Source organism: Oryctolagus cuniculus, chromosome 11, assembly GCF_051225735.1.
Source record: "Oryctolagus cuniculus isolate XC-2025 breed Fujian yellow rabbit chromosome 11, ASM5122573v1, whole genome shotgun sequence".
In the NCBI taxonomy this organism is placed as follows: Eukaryota; Metazoa; Chordata; class Mammalia; order Lagomorpha; family Leporidae; genus Oryctolagus; species Oryctolagus cuniculus.
Window position 1 is genome coordinate 115,374,481 of NC_142877.1, and position 16,585 is coordinate 115,391,065.

Here is a 16,585-nt window from a genome sequence, read left to right on the forward strand (position 1 = left end):
TTTACCTGGCGACGGCCGGCGCTGGCGTCACCACTCTCACCTTCCCCTCCACAATGCCGGGGTCGCCAGTCCCGCGGGGGCCGGCGAGACGCCGTTACCATGGTGACGGCCAGCGGGTTTCTGGGGGGACCGGACCAATGTGTTCGTGGGGACGGTGAGAGTAGTCCTTCGTCCTAGCCTGTGACGCAGGGCGTGTCAGTGGCTCCGGAAGACATTTGCTTTGTCTATGTAACATAAATCGGGGTAGACTGCGAGGGTCTCTGGTGCTTCGTACGCCCGCGTTAGGGACCCCGCCGCGCCGGGCACCCCCGTCTTTCCCTGATGGTGGAGCCCGGGGCGGGGCCGCGCGTGCGCGCTGCCGGGAGAGGCGAGCCGCCGGTGGTCGCGGCCGGTGACGGGGACCGGAGCACGACCCTGGCGGGAGCTCTCGGGGTGCGCTTCGGCCCCGACTTCTGGGGAGCGTCAGGTAGGTCTGCGAGTCCGGCAGAGCCGAGCAGGGAGGCTCCGAGCGGGGCTGCCCGGGAGAGGGGCGGCGGGCGGGAGCGGAAGGGGCAGACGGAGGCCGCCCTGCCGTGTCGCGAGGGGCGTCCCCCCACCCCGCCCCGTAAGTGGGACCCCGGTGAGGACGTTCCTGGAGTCGGACGGCCCGGAGCCGCGAACTTGGCTGGGGGTTGGGTACGCGAGCCCGTCGAGGCCCCTCGGCGTCCGGCTGGAGTTAAAGACAAGACCGCGTGCCCGTGGCCCGCCGCGAGCGTTGTGTGGTGGGAAGCGTGGGTGCCCGTGAATCTGCAAGGCGGGGGTTGGAAGCGTGGGTGTCCGTGGATCTGCAAGGCGGTGGTGGGAAGCGTGGGTGTCCGTGGATCTGCAAGGCGGTGGTGGGAAGCGTGGGTGTCCGTGGATCTGCCAGGCGGTGGTGGGAAGCGTGGGTGTCCGTGGATCTGCCAGGCGGTGGTGGGAAGCGTGGGTGCCCGTGGATCTGCAAGGCGGTGGTGGGAAGCGTGGGTGTCCGTGGAACTGCAAGGCGGTGGTGGGAAGCGTGGGTGTCCGTGGATCTGCCAGGCGGTGGTGGGAAGCGTGGGTGTCCGTGGATCTGCCAGGCGGTGGTGGGAAGCGTGGGTGTCCGTGGATCTGCCAGGCGGTGGTGGGAAGCGTGGGTGCCCGTGGATCTGCAAGGCGGTGGTGGGAAGCGTGGGTGTCCGTGGAACTGCAAGGCGGTGGTGGGAAGCGTGGGTGTCCGTGGATCTGCCAGGCGGTGGTGGGAAGCGTGGGTGCCCGTGGATCTGCAAGGCGGTGGTGGGAAGCGTGGGTGTCCGTGGAACTGCAAGGCGGTGGTGGGAAGCGTGGGTGTCCGTGGATCTGCAAGGCGGTGGTGGGAAGCGTGGGTGTCCGTGGAACTGCAAGGCGGTGGTGGGAAGCGTGGGTGTCCGTGGATCTGCAAGGCGGTGGTGGGAAGCGTGGGTGTCCGTGGATCTGCAAGGCGGGGGTGGGAAGCGTGGGTGTCCGTGGAACTGCAAGGCGCCAGTGCGGACACGGCCGCCTGTGGCGCAGGTCCCCGTGCAGGGGCGTCCGGGCCGTGCTGAGTCCTCTCCCCCGGAGTGTCACGGCCGGCGGAGCCACCCCGGGCCCCTGGGTTCACCCGTCTCCTCCCGCGCAGTGCCCATGACCCCAGGGGTGAGGGGCCCCGGTCAACACCCCTCGAGGTGCAGCAGCGAGGGGTGGGTGAGCGTGTTCCGGGGGCCGGGCTTCCTTGTGGCCCGGTCAGCGGCGCGGGCACCTGCTCCTAGCCCAGCTGGCACCCTGGCAAGAACAGCCCGGCGTGTTTTGCCTTCTTTAGGCGTCCCCAGGAAGGGCAGGGCAGACTTTTCAACTTTTCTGTTGTTGTCCATGAATAGATTTTCATGGTAGGGGTTCATGAAATACAGAAGTATATGTTGTTTGTATTGTACCTTATGAAATTGCCACTTCCGGCCATTTGTAGACCCATGAAGCGGCAGGGTCATCCAGGTCACTCCCCGTTCCCTTCCCAGCCTGAGCCACTGGGAGACTTCGATGTGTCCTTTCTGATCTTTTTCTGTTTTTTTCTTTATATGTATATATAATTGCATTTTTTGTCTTCTCATATGGGATTGTATTATACAAATTGTTCTGCGACTTGCTTTCTAAAGATTTTTATTTATTTGTTTTTATTTGTTTGAAAGGCAGAGTTAAAGGGAGAGAGAAATTTTTGCATCCTCTGGTTTGCTACCCGGATGACTTCAACTGCCAGGGCTGGGCCGGAGCTGGGCCAGGCCAAAGCCAGGAGCCGGAGCTTCTTCCGGGCGTGGGTGCAGGGGCCTGAGGACTCCGGCCATCTTCTGCTTTCCAGGCACATTAACAGGGAGCTGGATTGGAAGTAGAGCAGCTGTGTCTTGAGCCGGCACTCACATGGATGTCAGCGTTGCAGGCAGAGGCTTAGCCTACACTGCTGACCCCGACTTGCTTTCCTTGTGTCGAGGTGTGTGGGAAGTCTTTCAGCTGTCAGCCCTCACACGGCTCACTGTGTGATTGCTGCCTGCTGATCCACATGGGAATGGGCCACAGTTTATTTGGCCCCTGCCAACCACAGGTGCTCATTTTGGATTGCTTCTTTTTTTTTCTTTTTTAGTTATTTTTTCTTTTTTCTTTTTATTTTTTGCCAGGCAGAGTTAGACAGTGAGATAGAGAGACACAGAGAGAGTTACAGACAGTGAGAGAGAGACAGAGAGAAAAGTCTTCCTTCCGTTGGTTCACTCCCCAATGGCCGCTATAGCCGGTGCCGCGCTGATCCGAAGCCAGGAGCCAGGTGCTTCCTCCCGGTCTCCATGCTGGTGCAGGGACCCAAGCACTTGGGCCATCCGCCACTGCGCTCCCAGGCCACAGCAGGGAGCTAGACTGGAAAAGGAGCTATAAGGACTAGTACCCAACGCCCCAACCAGAACTAGAACCTGGGGTTCCGGCGCCGCAGGTGGAAGATTAGCCCAGTGAGCCGCGGCGCCACCCAGTTATTTCTAATTTTTATTTAATTTGTTTGAGAAGCAGAGAGAAAGTCCAACAGAGCTCCCATCTACAAGCTCACTCCAGATGCCCACAGCATCCAGGGCAGGGCCAGGGACCCAATCACCAAATCCTGCTGCCTCGCAGGGCGCTGGCAGGAAACCAGGAGCAGGGCCAGGACTCAGACCCAGGCCTCTGCCAGGGATGCAGGCGCCCCGAGTGGCAGCCTCACTGCCAGGCCAGATTCCTGCCCCTCCTAATTTTTTTTTTTTTTAGGATTTAGTTGTTTATTTAAAAGAGTTACACAGAGGAGAGGCCGAGAGATGGAGGGAGAGAGAAAGAGAAAGAGAGAAAAAGAGAGGCCTTCCATCCGCTGGTTCACTTCCCAAATGGCCGCAACGGCCAGAGCCACACTGATCTGAAGCCAGGAGCCAGGAGCTTCTTCCGGGTCTCCCACACGGGTGCAGGGGCCCAAGGACTTGGGCCATCGTCCGCTGCTTTCCCAGGCCACAGCAGAGAGCTGGATCAGAAATGGAGCAGCGGGGTCTTAAACTGGCACACATAGGGGATGCTGGCACAGCAGGCGGCGGCTTTACCCGCTACACCACAGCGCCGGCCCTCTGCCCCCTCTTATTTTTAACTGTTATCAACAATAAAGAACATTTGTGTATGTCCAAGTCGTTCTGGAGGATAAAATTTTAGAAGTAACTTTGCTGTCTAAAATATGCACATTTAGGGCCGGTGCTGTGGCATAGAGGTAAAGTCGCCGCCTGTAGTGCCGGCATCCCATATGGGCGCCAGTTCGAGACCCGGCTGCTCCACTTCTGATCCAGCTCTCTGCTGTGGCCTGGGAAAGCAGCGGACGATGGCCCAAGTCCTTGGGCCCCTGCACCCGTGTGGGAGACCCGGAAGAAGCTCCTGGCTCCTGGCTTCGGATCGGCGCAGCTCCAGCTGTTGCAGCCAATTGGGGAGTGAACCATTGGATGGAAGACCTCTCTCTCTCTCTCTCTCTCTCTCTCTTCCTCTCCTTCTCTCTCTAACTCTGACTTTGAAGTAAATAAATAAATCTTTTTTTAAAAAAAGTGCACATTAAAAATTTTGCTAAGTCTGCCTAGTTGCTCTTGAAAGAATTATCGCAGCTTAGGTTTTACGAATCGTTGTCACCGGTGTGATGCGTAAATGCTGCTTCTCAGGGCGCGCCTCGCAAGTTAGCGCAGACAACTTGATGTGTACCTCTAGCCAGCCGAGCTCGCCTGTGCAGCTTGGAAAACTGGTCAGCTTCTCGCTGATGTGAAGAGGAAAATCCCTCCCTCTGGGGCCGGCGCCGTGGCTCACTTGGTTAACCCTCCGCCTGCAGCACCGGCTTCTCATATGGGCGCCAGGTTCTAGTCCCGGTTGCACCTCTTCCAGGCCAGCTCTCTGCTGTGGCCCGGGAGTGCAGTGGAGGATGGCCAAGTGCTTGGGCCCTGCACCCCATGGGAGACCAGGAGAAGCACCTGGCTCCTGGCTTCGGATCAGCGCAGCGCCAGCCTTAGCAGCCATTTGGGGAGTGAAGCAACGGAAGGAAGACCTCTCTCTCTGTCTCTCCCTCTCATTGTCTGTAACTCTGCCTCTCAAATAAATAAATAAATCTTTAAAAAAAAAAAAAAAGAAAAGAAAAGAAAATCCTTCCTCTCGGGGGTGCTGTGACCAGTGAAAGAAGCGTGAGCCCCTGGGTGTCCCCTGCCAGCCCTGACCCACAGCTCACGCGCGGGACGCGACACTGGGTTTTGTTACTTTACCCTGGTTGTTCTGTTTGTTTTTTATTTTTAAAGATTTACTTTATTTATTTGAAAAGCAGCGTGACAGGGAAAGAGATCTTCTATATCCACTGGTTCACTCCGCCAGTGGCCAGGGCTGGGTCAGGCCCAAGCTAGGAGCCAGGAACTCCGTCTGGGTCTTCAGCGTGGGTGCAGGGGCCCCAGTCCTTGGACCGTTCTCTGCTGCCTTCCCAGATGCGTTAGCAGGAAGTGGAGCAGCAGCTGCACCCACAGTGCCCACGGCGCCAGTCCTGCTGTGGCACAGCAGGTGAGACTGCCGCCTGCAGTGCCCGCATCCCATATGGGTGCCGGTCGAGTCCCGGCTGCTCCACTTCCGATCCAGCTCTCTGCTAGGCCTGGGAAAGCAGTGGAAGATGGTCCAAGTCCTTGAGCTCCTGCACCTGTGTGGGAGACTGGGAAGAAGCTCCTGGCTCCTGGCTTCAGATTGGCACAGTTCCAGCCATTGTGGCCAGTTGGGGAGTGAACCAGCAGATGGAAGACCTCTCTCTCTCTCTCTCTCTCTCTCTCTCCTTCTCTCTCTGTGTAACTCTGACTTTTAAATAAATAAAATTAATTAAAAAAATAAAAAGTCTTCCTGGAGATTGTTCCCATTTTCTTCTTGTTCTGCCTTCTCGGACACAAGATGAATCCGTCCCCCCTGCCCCCTGCAGACCCAGTGCAGGGCCTTGTGGCGTGGGTTGGGTGGTAACAGAGCTTCGGCCGCCCTCATCCCCGTCATCTCCATCACTGAGCCAGGAAAATTCGGATTTGCCAAGTCCTCAGGTGCTGTGCCCAGGTCCAGACGCCGTCCCTGTCAGGGTGGGGAACCAGCTGGGCACTGACAACACCACTCACCGGTCATACAAAGTCATCGGCTTGAAAGTTAGCCTGCTGCAGAGTTACTGACCTTTACGTCCTTGGCGGGGCCCGACGTTCCCAGCCGCGGCCCTGGGTTGCTGGTCTGCAGTTCATCACAGCACCCATCTACCAGTACGACCGTGGTGAGCACCCCCAAAGACCGTACATGTTCGTGTGTACTTCTGCAGTACATATTACCAAGTTCCCAACAGCCCTCCAAGCCTTAACCACTGATCTCACCCACCTCGGTGGGAATAACAGATTTCCTTCTGTTCCCATTGAGTACGCGTCTTGCTTGCTGTGGTGGAGTCATACTGTGAACTTTTCTTTAGATATGTGAGAAGGTATCTTTTTTTTTTTTAAAAAGATTTATTTTACTTGAGGGGCTGGTGCTGTGGCGCAGCGGGTTAAAGCCCTGACCTGAAGTGCTGGCATCCTATATGGGCACCGGTTCTAATCCCAGCTGCTCCACTTCCGATCCAGCTCTCTGCTGTGGCCTGGGAAAGCAGTAGAAGATGGCCCAAGTCCTTACACCCCTGCACCCACATGGGAGACCCGGAAGAAGCTCCTGGCTCCTGGCTTCGGATCAGCACAGCTCTGGCCATTGCAGCCATCTGGGGAGTGAACCAACGGATGGAAAACCTCTCTCTCTGTTTCTACCTCTCTCTGTAATTCTGTCTTTCAAATAAATAAAATAAATCTTAAAAAAAAAAAAAAAGATTTATTTAACTTGGAAGGTAGAGTTACAGAGAGAGAGCAAGCTTCCATCTCTGGTCTATTCCTGAAATGCTTGCAACTCCCAGGGAAGGGCCAGGCCAAAGCCAGAAATCAAGAGTTTCTTCCGGGTCTCCCACGTGGGTGCAGGGGCCCAAGCACTTGGGCCATCTTCTATTGCTTTCCCAGGCCACAGCAGGGAGCTGGATCAGAAGTGGAGCAGCCGGGGCTTGAACTGGCGGCCATACGGGATGCTGGCGTTGCAGGCGACAATTGCTATGCCATGGTGCCAGCCCTGTGAATTATCTTCCAATGATAGTTGATGTAAAACCTTGTTTTGGATCGTCTTGAGACATCCCTGTTCCACATTTTGGCCAGTTTCTTGTGAGATATGATTAACTCATTACCGGTTTTATCACATATTGTGAAGAAAGACTTTATACCTAAGAGCAAGAAAAGTGCTCTGCTATTCTCTTTAAAAGCAGTCTTTTTAAGCTACTGTGTGTCATAAGGTAAAGTTCTCTGGTATATGGGAGAATGAACCCTCACCCCCGTCTCATACCGCATACAAAAGGTGTCTTCAGGTGGATTGTACTCCCCAATGAGATAGGTAGAACAATAAAATTACCAGAAGTTAACATTAAAAAATCATCATTTCTTAAATGGGAGATAAAACACTAATTTAATAACAGTAAATTGGATTTCATTGAAATTAACTTACTTGGTCAAAAGAAATCAATAAAAAAAATAGATAAGTTACAGATTATGAGAAGACAATACTGTACGTATATACACAGAGGAATAGTGTTCAGCATGTGTAAATAAACCTTACCTGTCAATCAGAAAATGACAAAAAATCAGTAAGGAAAAGACTAGAAAAATAGCAGAAGGCTGAATAAGCATGTCACTAAAGAGAATATCTGTCCCATGACCTGAATGTGAAAAATACGGGGCCGGCGCTGTGGCGCAGCAGCTAAAGCCGCCCCCTGCAGTGTCGGCGTCCATGTGGGCGCCAGTTTGAGACCCGGCTGCTCCACTTCTGATCCAGCTCTCTGCTGTGGCCTGGGACAGCAGGGGAGGATGGCCCAAGTCCTCAGGCCCCTGCACCCGCGTGGGAGACCCGGAAGAAGCTCCTGTGCAGCTCCAGCCATTGCGGCCATCTGGGGAGTGAGCCAGCAGATGGAAGACCTCTCTCTCTCTCTCTCTCTCTCTCTCTCTCTCTGCCTTTCAAATAAATAAACCTTAAACTAGAAATACATGTTTATTTTAAAAAAGGAAAAGAAAAATACATGAAAGGGTATCCAATTTGATTTGTTATTGGGGAAAAGCAAATAAACATTACAATACTGCCACAAACCCACAAGATGATCAAATGAAAGGCACAAAAAATGTCGGACACGGACAGGGCCACCTCATGCGTGCAGATAGGAATAGCAGTTGCGGAGGAAAGCGGTTCGGCAGTCTCCTTACGGCTGACTCAGTGCTCTGTGACGCCTGACCCTCTGCCTGTTACAGAACCGGGAGTTTAAATACGAGTGCAGAAGCGCGTGTCCAGGCCTGTTCTTAGCAGCACTATCTTTGATAGAAAAGCTGGAAGCAGTCCCGGTATCTGTCACTGGTAGACAGCTACGTTGTGAATGTTCTGGGAAGACAGCACTGCACAAGCCACAGCCGCACAGGACAACAGGGGTGAACCTCGCAGCGGGATCTCAGGTGTAGGCAGTGGTGGGCCCCGTGGGGTGCAGCAGTGTTCTCCGCCAGCTGCAGGGTGGGGGTGGGGGTGGGGTGTGTGTGGGGGGGGGGTGCAGTGTGTATGGGGTGTGTGTGGTGTATGTGTATGTGTGTAGGGGGTGGTGTGTGTGGCCAGTAAACCTGAAGCACTGCACACAGAGCTTGTAGACTATCCTGTATTTACGTTCCACTTAGAGAGCTGACCTCTCCCTTCCGCCCTCCCACTGAACCTGGGACTGTCGGTACACCTGCGTCACCGGGCCGTGTGAGCCACAGTAGGTCACAGTATGCTGATAGCAAACACACAGGGGCCAGTGTCAGCATGGCCTTGTTGGGGGCTTTACCCCTTCCTCTGGACAGCTCACCTCCCAGACAGGGCAGGCAGCCGTCTGCCGTACGGCCCGAGGGGTCTGGGCATGACATATAAACATAGCTTTGTGTCTTCATGTCCAGTGTGTGGTGGCCTTGCCCCAGGAGTGATTCTTACCAGCACGCAGGAGTAAGTAGGGCTGGCACCCCCTGCTCCAGACCTTAGAGCTGGTGACGCCAGCCCAGGCTGAGCCTGCCTGCAGTTGCCATGGACTGCAGCGCCACTCCGACCTGGGCCGAAGACCTCAGCCTTGGGGTTTTTTTTAGGATTGTTTTTTATTTATTTGAAAGGCAAACTGACAGAGGAAGAAAGAAAGAGATTTTCCATCTACTGGTTCACTCCCCAAATGGCTGCAATGGCCGGGGCTGGGCCAGGCTGAAGCCAGGAGTTTGGAACTCTGTGGTCTCCCACATGGGTGGCAGGGACCCACGTACTTGGGCTGTTGCCCTCCCAGGCACATAGCAGGAAGCTGGACTGGAAACGGAGCAGCCAGGACTGAAGCTGGCACTCAGGTGTGGGACGCTGGAGTTTCAAGTGATGGCTTAACTCCTCCTGCCACGACACTGCCCCACAGTCCATGTGGGTTTCCAAAATTTTTTATTAATTTTCATTTTATTTGAAAGGCAAAGACCTCCCATTACTGGCTTAGTGCCCAAACACCCTTGCAACAGCTAGGGCTGGACCAGGCCAAAGCCAGGAGCCAGAACCCCATCCCTGCCATCTGCCATATGAGGGGGACCGAGATACCAGAGCCATCACCAGTGCCAGGGTGTGTTAGCAGGAAGCTGGGCTGGAAGTGGAGCCGTCGGGGCTGGAGCGAGGGCTCTCGGATACTGAACTCTGTCCCGAGGCAGCTCAGCCACTGCCTCAAAAGCACCCCTGCCTCCGTCTTCCTACGCCTCCCCTGGCGCCTGCCAAAGGATGGCTGGGAGTTAGATGAGATGCTGTGCGCTGGGCCTGGCGTCCTGCCTGGCACTTGGCGGCAGACGGGACACTTTACCAGGATTTTAGGTCATCGAAGCAACTGTTGGTGCCTGGCTTTGCTCACCCAGGAGAAGGGAGCCTCAGCCTCTCGCTCCGCCGACTGAGGATGCCGCTCTTCGGGAATACCTTCAGTCCCAAGAAGACGCCGCCTCGCAAGTCTGCTTCTCTCTCCAACCTGCATTCTGTGAGTGTGGCTGCCCGGCTCAGCTCGGGTGCGGCGGGACTGCGGGAACCCACAGGGCCCCAGGGAGGGGAGCGGGCGCTCGGGGGCGATGTGAAAGGGACAGCCTTTGAGTTCCTGTTGCTGCTACTGCTGCCGTTTCTGAGGTCCTGTTTGGGGGTGGGGCTAGAGCTTGCTCAGGACCCAACATCAGACAGTCCAGCGTGAGGGTGATTTTTGGCCCCAAGCGATATCGTCCTGAGATTTGGCCAGGAATTGGTTGGAGCCGCATGTGAGGCTCAAACGCACGCTCGAAGCATGAAGATGTGCACCACAGCTCCGACAGCAGTTTCAAAAGACAGTTCTAAAAAGTGGGAGCAGCGCCAAAGGCTTAGGAGTAACTGATAACTTTCCTGCTTGAACGTGTAGTCCTAGGAGTGTGGTGTGATTACGTGATGCACAGTCAGCTTCCACTCCCAGCTGTGACGTGCCCCCAGCATCTTCAACACATATACACACAACAGATACACACACGGGCCCCGGACACACCCAACACACACACACACAGGCCCTGGATACACTCAGCACATACACACACGGGCCTCGGAATCACCCAACACATATACACACAACAGATACACACACGGGCCCCGGATACACCCAACACATACACACAGGCCCCAGATGTACCCAACACATACACACATGGGCCTTGGACACACCCAACAGATACACACACACAGGCCCTGGATATACCCAACATATACACACACGGGGCTCGGATACACCCAACAGATACACAAAAACACACACGGGCCCCGGATACACCCAACACATACACACAGGCCTCAGATACACCCAACACACACACACACAGGCCTTGGATACACCCAACAGATACACACAGGTCCTGGATACACCCAACACATACACACACACAGGCCCTGGGTATACTCTAAACATACACACAGGCCCCAGATACACCCAACAGATACACACACAGAGGCCCCGGATACACCCAACACATATACACACACACACACGGGCCCTGGATATACCCAACAGATACACACACACACACACGGGCCCTGGATACACCCAACAGATACACACAGGCCCCGGATACACTCAGCAGATACACACACGGGCCTCAGATACACCCAACAGATACACACACAGAGGCCCCAGATACACCCAACAGATACACACACACAGGCCCCAGATACACCCAACAGATATACACACACACACGGGCCCTGGGTATACTCTAAACACACACACACACACACACAGAGGCCCCAAATACACTAACACATATATACATACACAGGCCCTGGTTACACTCAACATAGACACACACACAGACACACACTCATGGGCCCTGGATATACCCAACACATACACACACACACACACACACGAGCCCCAGATACACTCAGCACATATACACATGGGCCCTGGATACACCTAATACATACACAAACACACACAGGCCCCAGATACACTCAACACATATACACACTTGGGCCCTGGATATACCCAACACATATATGTACATACACACACACACGGGCCCCAGATACACTCAACACATATATACATGGACCCTGCCTGGATACACAAACCCCTGTGCTCTGCTGAGGCTTCTGGGCCCCTGGACCGGGTCCTGGTTCGTCGGCTCCACCACAACCCTCCCCCACCACTGCTGGCTCTCACATACCGAGAAGTGCTGGGGCCTGGCTTCCCCAACTCTCCCAGCACAGCTGGTCGTTAGCATGGAAGGGGAGGGGCAGTGGAGCAGCAAGGCGGTTGGGGCTGAACGTTAACCCCAGCTGTGGGCTTTGAGTCCATTGCCTCTGGGTCCAGGAAGAATCCTGGTGGAGGGCGGCCAGGGCTGAGCGTTCTGGAAGCGGGCCAGGCAGAGGCCCAGGATCTCGGTTTCTGCCACCCACAAGCCTGGAGGCTCCCTCTGCCCCCCGCCGTGTGTCAGAGACGCAGGTGCACATGGCAGTCTCTCTCTGACACCCCCGTCCCACCCACAGCAGATGCCGCGTGAGGCCGTCTGCCCTGTGGCACTTTACGCTTGCTGATGGTAGCTGTCAGCCGTGGTCGGAAGCAGACCCCCATGGTGCTGTGTGTGGTGAGCGGTGGGCTTCACGGCCCCCCATCACTGCGGGATGCCAGTGTCCCAGAGCCGAGAGGGCACCCAGGGGCACAGGCACCCAGCGCCCTTCCTGCCCTTGCCCACCCAGGCTTCGCACACACCTCCTTTGTGGGTGTCACTCCCTCTGTCTAGAACGTTCTTCCCCATTCATCAATTCAACGGCGGCTGTGCCCTCTCCTTGGCACTGGACATAAAGAAGTAGATCAAGAAGAGAGGAAAAAAGCCAAATCCTTGTCCTCACAGAGCAAATGTTTTACTGGGGAAGAGCACAGAAAATGAGTAGGTTTATATCAAACAGCAGTGCGGGGTGAGGGGCAGAGCTGGCATGGGCGTGGAGCTGTCATCCTGGGTGGGCCGGCCAGGAAGGCCCGCCCCAGAGGAGCCATGGGCACCGCGTCCCGGAAGGCCTCCCGCACTGAGCGCTCAGGTCTCAGCGGGACGAGAGCTCGGCAGGCAGAGGTGACGAGGTGATGACGGCCCTCGCTGAGGTCCAGGACCCAGCGCCGCCTTGGACTGTGCCGGCGCCCACTGAAACTCGGCGGCTGCTCCTTGCGGGTTGGACTGGGGCCTCCCCCATGACACCCAAGCAGGTGATTGCTGATGACACATTTAGGAAGGACTGTCACACTCTTAAAGTCACAGTGTGCTTGTGTGAGGTGTGAAACAATCCCACTTGCAGATGTCAGCGAAACAGCTTCTCTGGAACACATCAAGTGCATAGCAGTACACTTCTCTCTCTCTGGAACACATCAAGTGCATAAAGCAGTACACTTCTCTCTCTGGAACACATCAAGTGCATAGCAGTACACTTCTCTCTCTGGAACTCATCAAGTGCATAGCAGTACACTTCTCTCTCTCTGGAACACATCAAGTGCATAAAGCAGTACACTTCTCTCTCTGGAACACATCAAGTGCATAGCAGTACACTTCTCTCTCTGGAACTCATCAAGTACATAGCAGTACACTTCTCTCTGGAACACATCAAGTGCATAGCAGTACACTTCTCTCTCTGGAACACATCAAGTGCATAGCAGTACACTTCTCTCTCTGGAACACATCAAGTGCATAGCAGTACACTTCTCTCTCTGGAACTCATCAAGTGCATAGCAGTACACTTCTCTCTCTGGAACTCATCAAGTGCATAGCAGTACACTTCTCTCTCTGGAACACATCAAGTGCATAGCAGTACACTTCTCTGTGGAACACATCAAGTGCATAGCAGTACACTTCTCTCTCTGGAACACATCAAGTGCATAGCAGTACACTTCTCTCTGGAACACATCAAGTGCATAGCAGTACACTTCTCTCTCTGGAACACATCAAGTGCATAGCAGTACACTTCTCTCTCTCTGGAACTCATCAAGTGCATAGCAGTACACTTCTCTCTCTGGAACACATCAAGTGCATAGCAGTACACTTCTCTCTCTGGAACACATCAAGTGCATAGCAGTACACTTCTCTCTCTGGAACACATCAAGTGCATAGCAGTACACTTCTCTCTCTGGAACTCATCAAGTGCATAGCAGTACACTTCTCTCTCTCTGGAACTCATCAAGTGCATAGCAGTACACTTCTCTCTCTGGAACACATCAAGTGCATAAAGCAGTACACTTCTCTCTCTGGAACTCATCAAGTGCATTGCAATACACTTCTCTCATTAGCATGCTTTGTTCTGCATTATTTGGCTTTTCTGGCCTTTGAAAGAGCATTCCAGGTGCTAGATAATGACTAGAGAAGAGAAAGGCGTTCTTGGGGACGAGGAGCTGGGACCGGGCCCCGCTCTGGTGTTCTGCAGCCACCACGCAGTGTCTCGCCCGCAGCTGGATCGTTCGACCCGGGAGGTGGAGCTCGGCCTGGACTACGGGACCCCTACCATGACCCTGGCGGGGCAGAGCCTCAAGTTCGAGAATGGCCAGTGGATCACAGGTGGGCTGCATTTCCTGCCCCTTTGTGCTGCGAGATGACAGCGGGAGACTTCCCTCTCAGCCTGGGGTTCTGTGCTTCCTCGGGGGCCAGAGGTTGGCGGAGCCGTGGACCGGAGGGAGGCCCAGCGCCTTCGCAGGCGGAACCAGCAGCTGGAGGAAGAGAACAATCTCCTGCGGCTCAAAGTGGACATCCTGCTGGACATGGTGAGGAGGGCCTGGGGGAGGGGCCGCCTCGGCTCTGTCCTCGGACCAGCAGCTGGCCTGGGTTGGGGGGCTCCCTCGGCTCTGTCTTCAGGACCCGCCGCTGGCCTGGGTTGGGGGGCTCCCTTGGCTCTGTCTTCAGGACCCGCCGCTGGCCTGGGGGAGGGGCCGCCTCAGCTCTGTTATCAGGACCAGCCGCTGGCCTGGGGGGGGCTCCCTCGGCTCTGTCTTCAGGACCCGCCGCTGGCCTGGGGGAGGGGCCGCCTCGGCTCTGTCCTCGGACCAGCTGCAGGCCTGGGTTGGGGGGCTCCCTTGGCTCTCCTTTCCGGAGGGCTCAGCCTCCAGTCTTTGGATCCGGCTGCTGTGGCCTCAGTGCCGGTTTGCCCAGCTGTGTTGCTTTATATGCAAAGACAAAACGCATGCCTCGCAGTCCCTCCCCTCAGGCAGGCAGGCAGTGAATGGTTGCGGCAGTCCGTCGGTCCCGCTCAGCACGGGGGAGAGGGATTGTGTGGAAGAGCTGGGCAGAGCTGAATGTGACGGTGGACAGGAGTGGGGGCTGGGATGCAGGCTTCCCGGGAGGGGAACAGTTGGCTCATAGCTTGGAGCCGTCCCTTACCCAGCGAGCATGCGTCGAACCCCAGCAGCCCGCTGTGCCTGGCTGTGCCCGGCTGTGTCCAGCTGTGCCCAGCTGTGCCTGGCTGTGTCCGGCTGTGCCCGGTGCTGCGCGTGAAGGCTGCTGGGGTTCAGAGCGTTCCTTCTGGAGCTACGTGGCCTGCGTTCCTGGCCCAGCCCCACCACCGGCGAACCACTCCGTGCCCTCATTTCTTTCCTCTTTTTTTTTTTTTTTTTTTTTTAATTTTTAAAAACTAAGAGGAAGAAGCAGAGAGAGCGTGCTTCTGTTCTCTGGTGTACTCCCCAAAGCCCAAGGCCAGAGCCAAGAGCTGGGAAGTGCCCCAGGCCTCCCGTTGACTGCCTCTTCCACTGGAGGCTGCGGTCAGGAGCGGCAGCCGGGAACTGAACCCAGGCACTCCGGTGTGACGCACGGCAGTCCCCAGGGACTGAGGCGTCTCCGTGCCTCGCTTGAGTGTCTTCTGCCTTCTACAGTCCATTAAAGACGTGCTGATGAGGAAAGCGGCATTCTCGGTAGCGCACTGCTCCCTAACCCCATTCCGTGGCCTCACTCGGAGCTCCGATCTAGCCGATCTAGCCGCAGCATCGCCCCGTGCGCCCCGTGCGCCCCGAGGCCCGCTGTGCATCACACAGCAAGTGCCACGCAGTCGTGGGCGGACACAGTGTTGACAGCCGACACCACGACTGTTCTTTTTAAATTTTTTTTTTTTTTTTTTGCTTACTAATTTTCATTTTATTTGAAAAACTGGGAGCCAGAGAGACAGATCTTTCATCTGCTACTTTACTCCGCAAACGCCTGCAACAGCCAGGGCTGGGGCAGGATGACGCCGGGAGCCTGCGACTCTGCTGGGTCGCCATCGCTGCCGCCGCTCAAGGTGCACATTAACAGGAGGTGGAGCTGGGCTTCGAGCCCAGGCGTCTAGCGATAGCAGCTGCACCAGACACCCACCCGCGATTCTCAGTATTCCTCAGGCGCTGTGGTCCCGGATCATGGCCGAGCTTCCCAGCCCAGAGAAGGGGCTGAGAACTCCCAGGGGGTGTGGCTGAATGCGGGAGGCCTTCCCCGGGCACACAGGCTGGCCGCCCGGAGATGCCCCTCCCAACCGCGTGCCTTTTCCTCGCAGCTTGCAGAGACTACTGCCGAGTCCCACGTGATGGAGAAGGAACTGGACGAGCTGAAGAGCGTCAGCCGGCGGAGAAAGTGAAGGCCCCGCAGACGTGCTGGGGAGCAGGGAGCACCCCGCTGGCTGAGGGGGAGGTGGCGGAGCAGGTTTTTGGGTCTTTTTTTTTTTAGCCAACGTGGTGGACTGGGCCCTTGGAGAGTATCATTCAAGGGCTCGGCCAAGTGCTGGCCCTTCGGGGCAGCAGCAGGTAGGCGCTGTGGGTTCCAGGCCAGGGCAGCGCTGTTCCAGACGCACTCTGGAGCGGCCCTGCTGCAGGCACGCAGGCGCTGTTGTGCGGAGCGGCTGGCGTTCCCGGCTCACCCTCGCCACTGGCGATGGCCGCACCCATTCTAGAGGGCTGGGAGTGGGGGTCTCCCTGCCGCCCGGGCCACTCTCTCCCCGCCTTTAAAGACCTCGCTCCCCACACCCACAGCCGCCTCCGGCGTCCGCTTCCCTACAGCAAGCCCCAGCCTGCCACGGCCACTCTGTTCCTGTGCTACTTTCTTTCACACTACTTGTTTTTTATTAAACGGTGGTAAACACTCCCACGGCCACAGTGACTCAGAGAGGAAGCCTGGGCCGCTCGGGGAGGGGCACAGCCTGGGCTGTGGCTCCTGTTGCCCGCTGGACGGTGGGATGTGCAGGGGCCGGGGAAATGGCGCCGTGGCGGGAGAGCACGGGGGTTTCACCTTGTGTCTGGGGCCGCCGGGAACAGAGGGCTCTCCCTGCCCTCCTGCTCCGGGAGTTAGCGCCGGCCTGGGCCTGCAGACTCCTGCTGGTTGGTGGGAGCGTCGTGCTGGACCCTCTGGGTGGAGGACAGAACCCAGCTCGCGGAGTCAAGTGGTGGGCCCCGGAGCTGGGAGCACGGAGCCCA

General features: G+C 56.4%; 1 protein-coding gene across 4 annotated transcripts; it reads left to right on the forward strand.

The window, feature by feature from the left end:
* Positions 1 to 211: 211 nt before the first annotated feature.
* CBY1 (chibby 1, beta catenin antagonist) lies at positions 212 to 16,256 on the forward strand. 4 transcript variants are annotated; one of them, XM_089307645.1, is made up of 6 exons: positions 336 to 466; positions 7,899 to 8,098; positions 9,537 to 9,652; positions 13,613 to 13,718; positions 13,809 to 13,921; positions 15,673 to 16,256. In XM_089307645.1, the coding sequence occupies exons 3-6, from the start codon at positions 9,575 to 9,577 to the stop codon at positions 15,751 to 15,753; spliced, it is 378 nt and encodes a 125-aa protein (XP_089163771.1). In that variant the 5' UTR covers positions 336 to 466; positions 7,899 to 8,098; positions 9,537 to 9,574; the 3' UTR covers positions 15,754 to 16,256. The 4 variants fall into 4 exon arrangements, with proteins under 4 accessions (XP_002711437.3, XP_089163771.1, XP_017197582.1 ...); XM_070052952.2 differs by having other exon boundaries at positions 347 to 466; positions 7,969 to 8,098; XM_002711391.6 differs by lacking the exon at positions 7,899 to 8,098 and having other exon boundaries at positions 212 to 466.
* Positions 16,257 to 16,585: the final 329 nt, after the last annotated feature.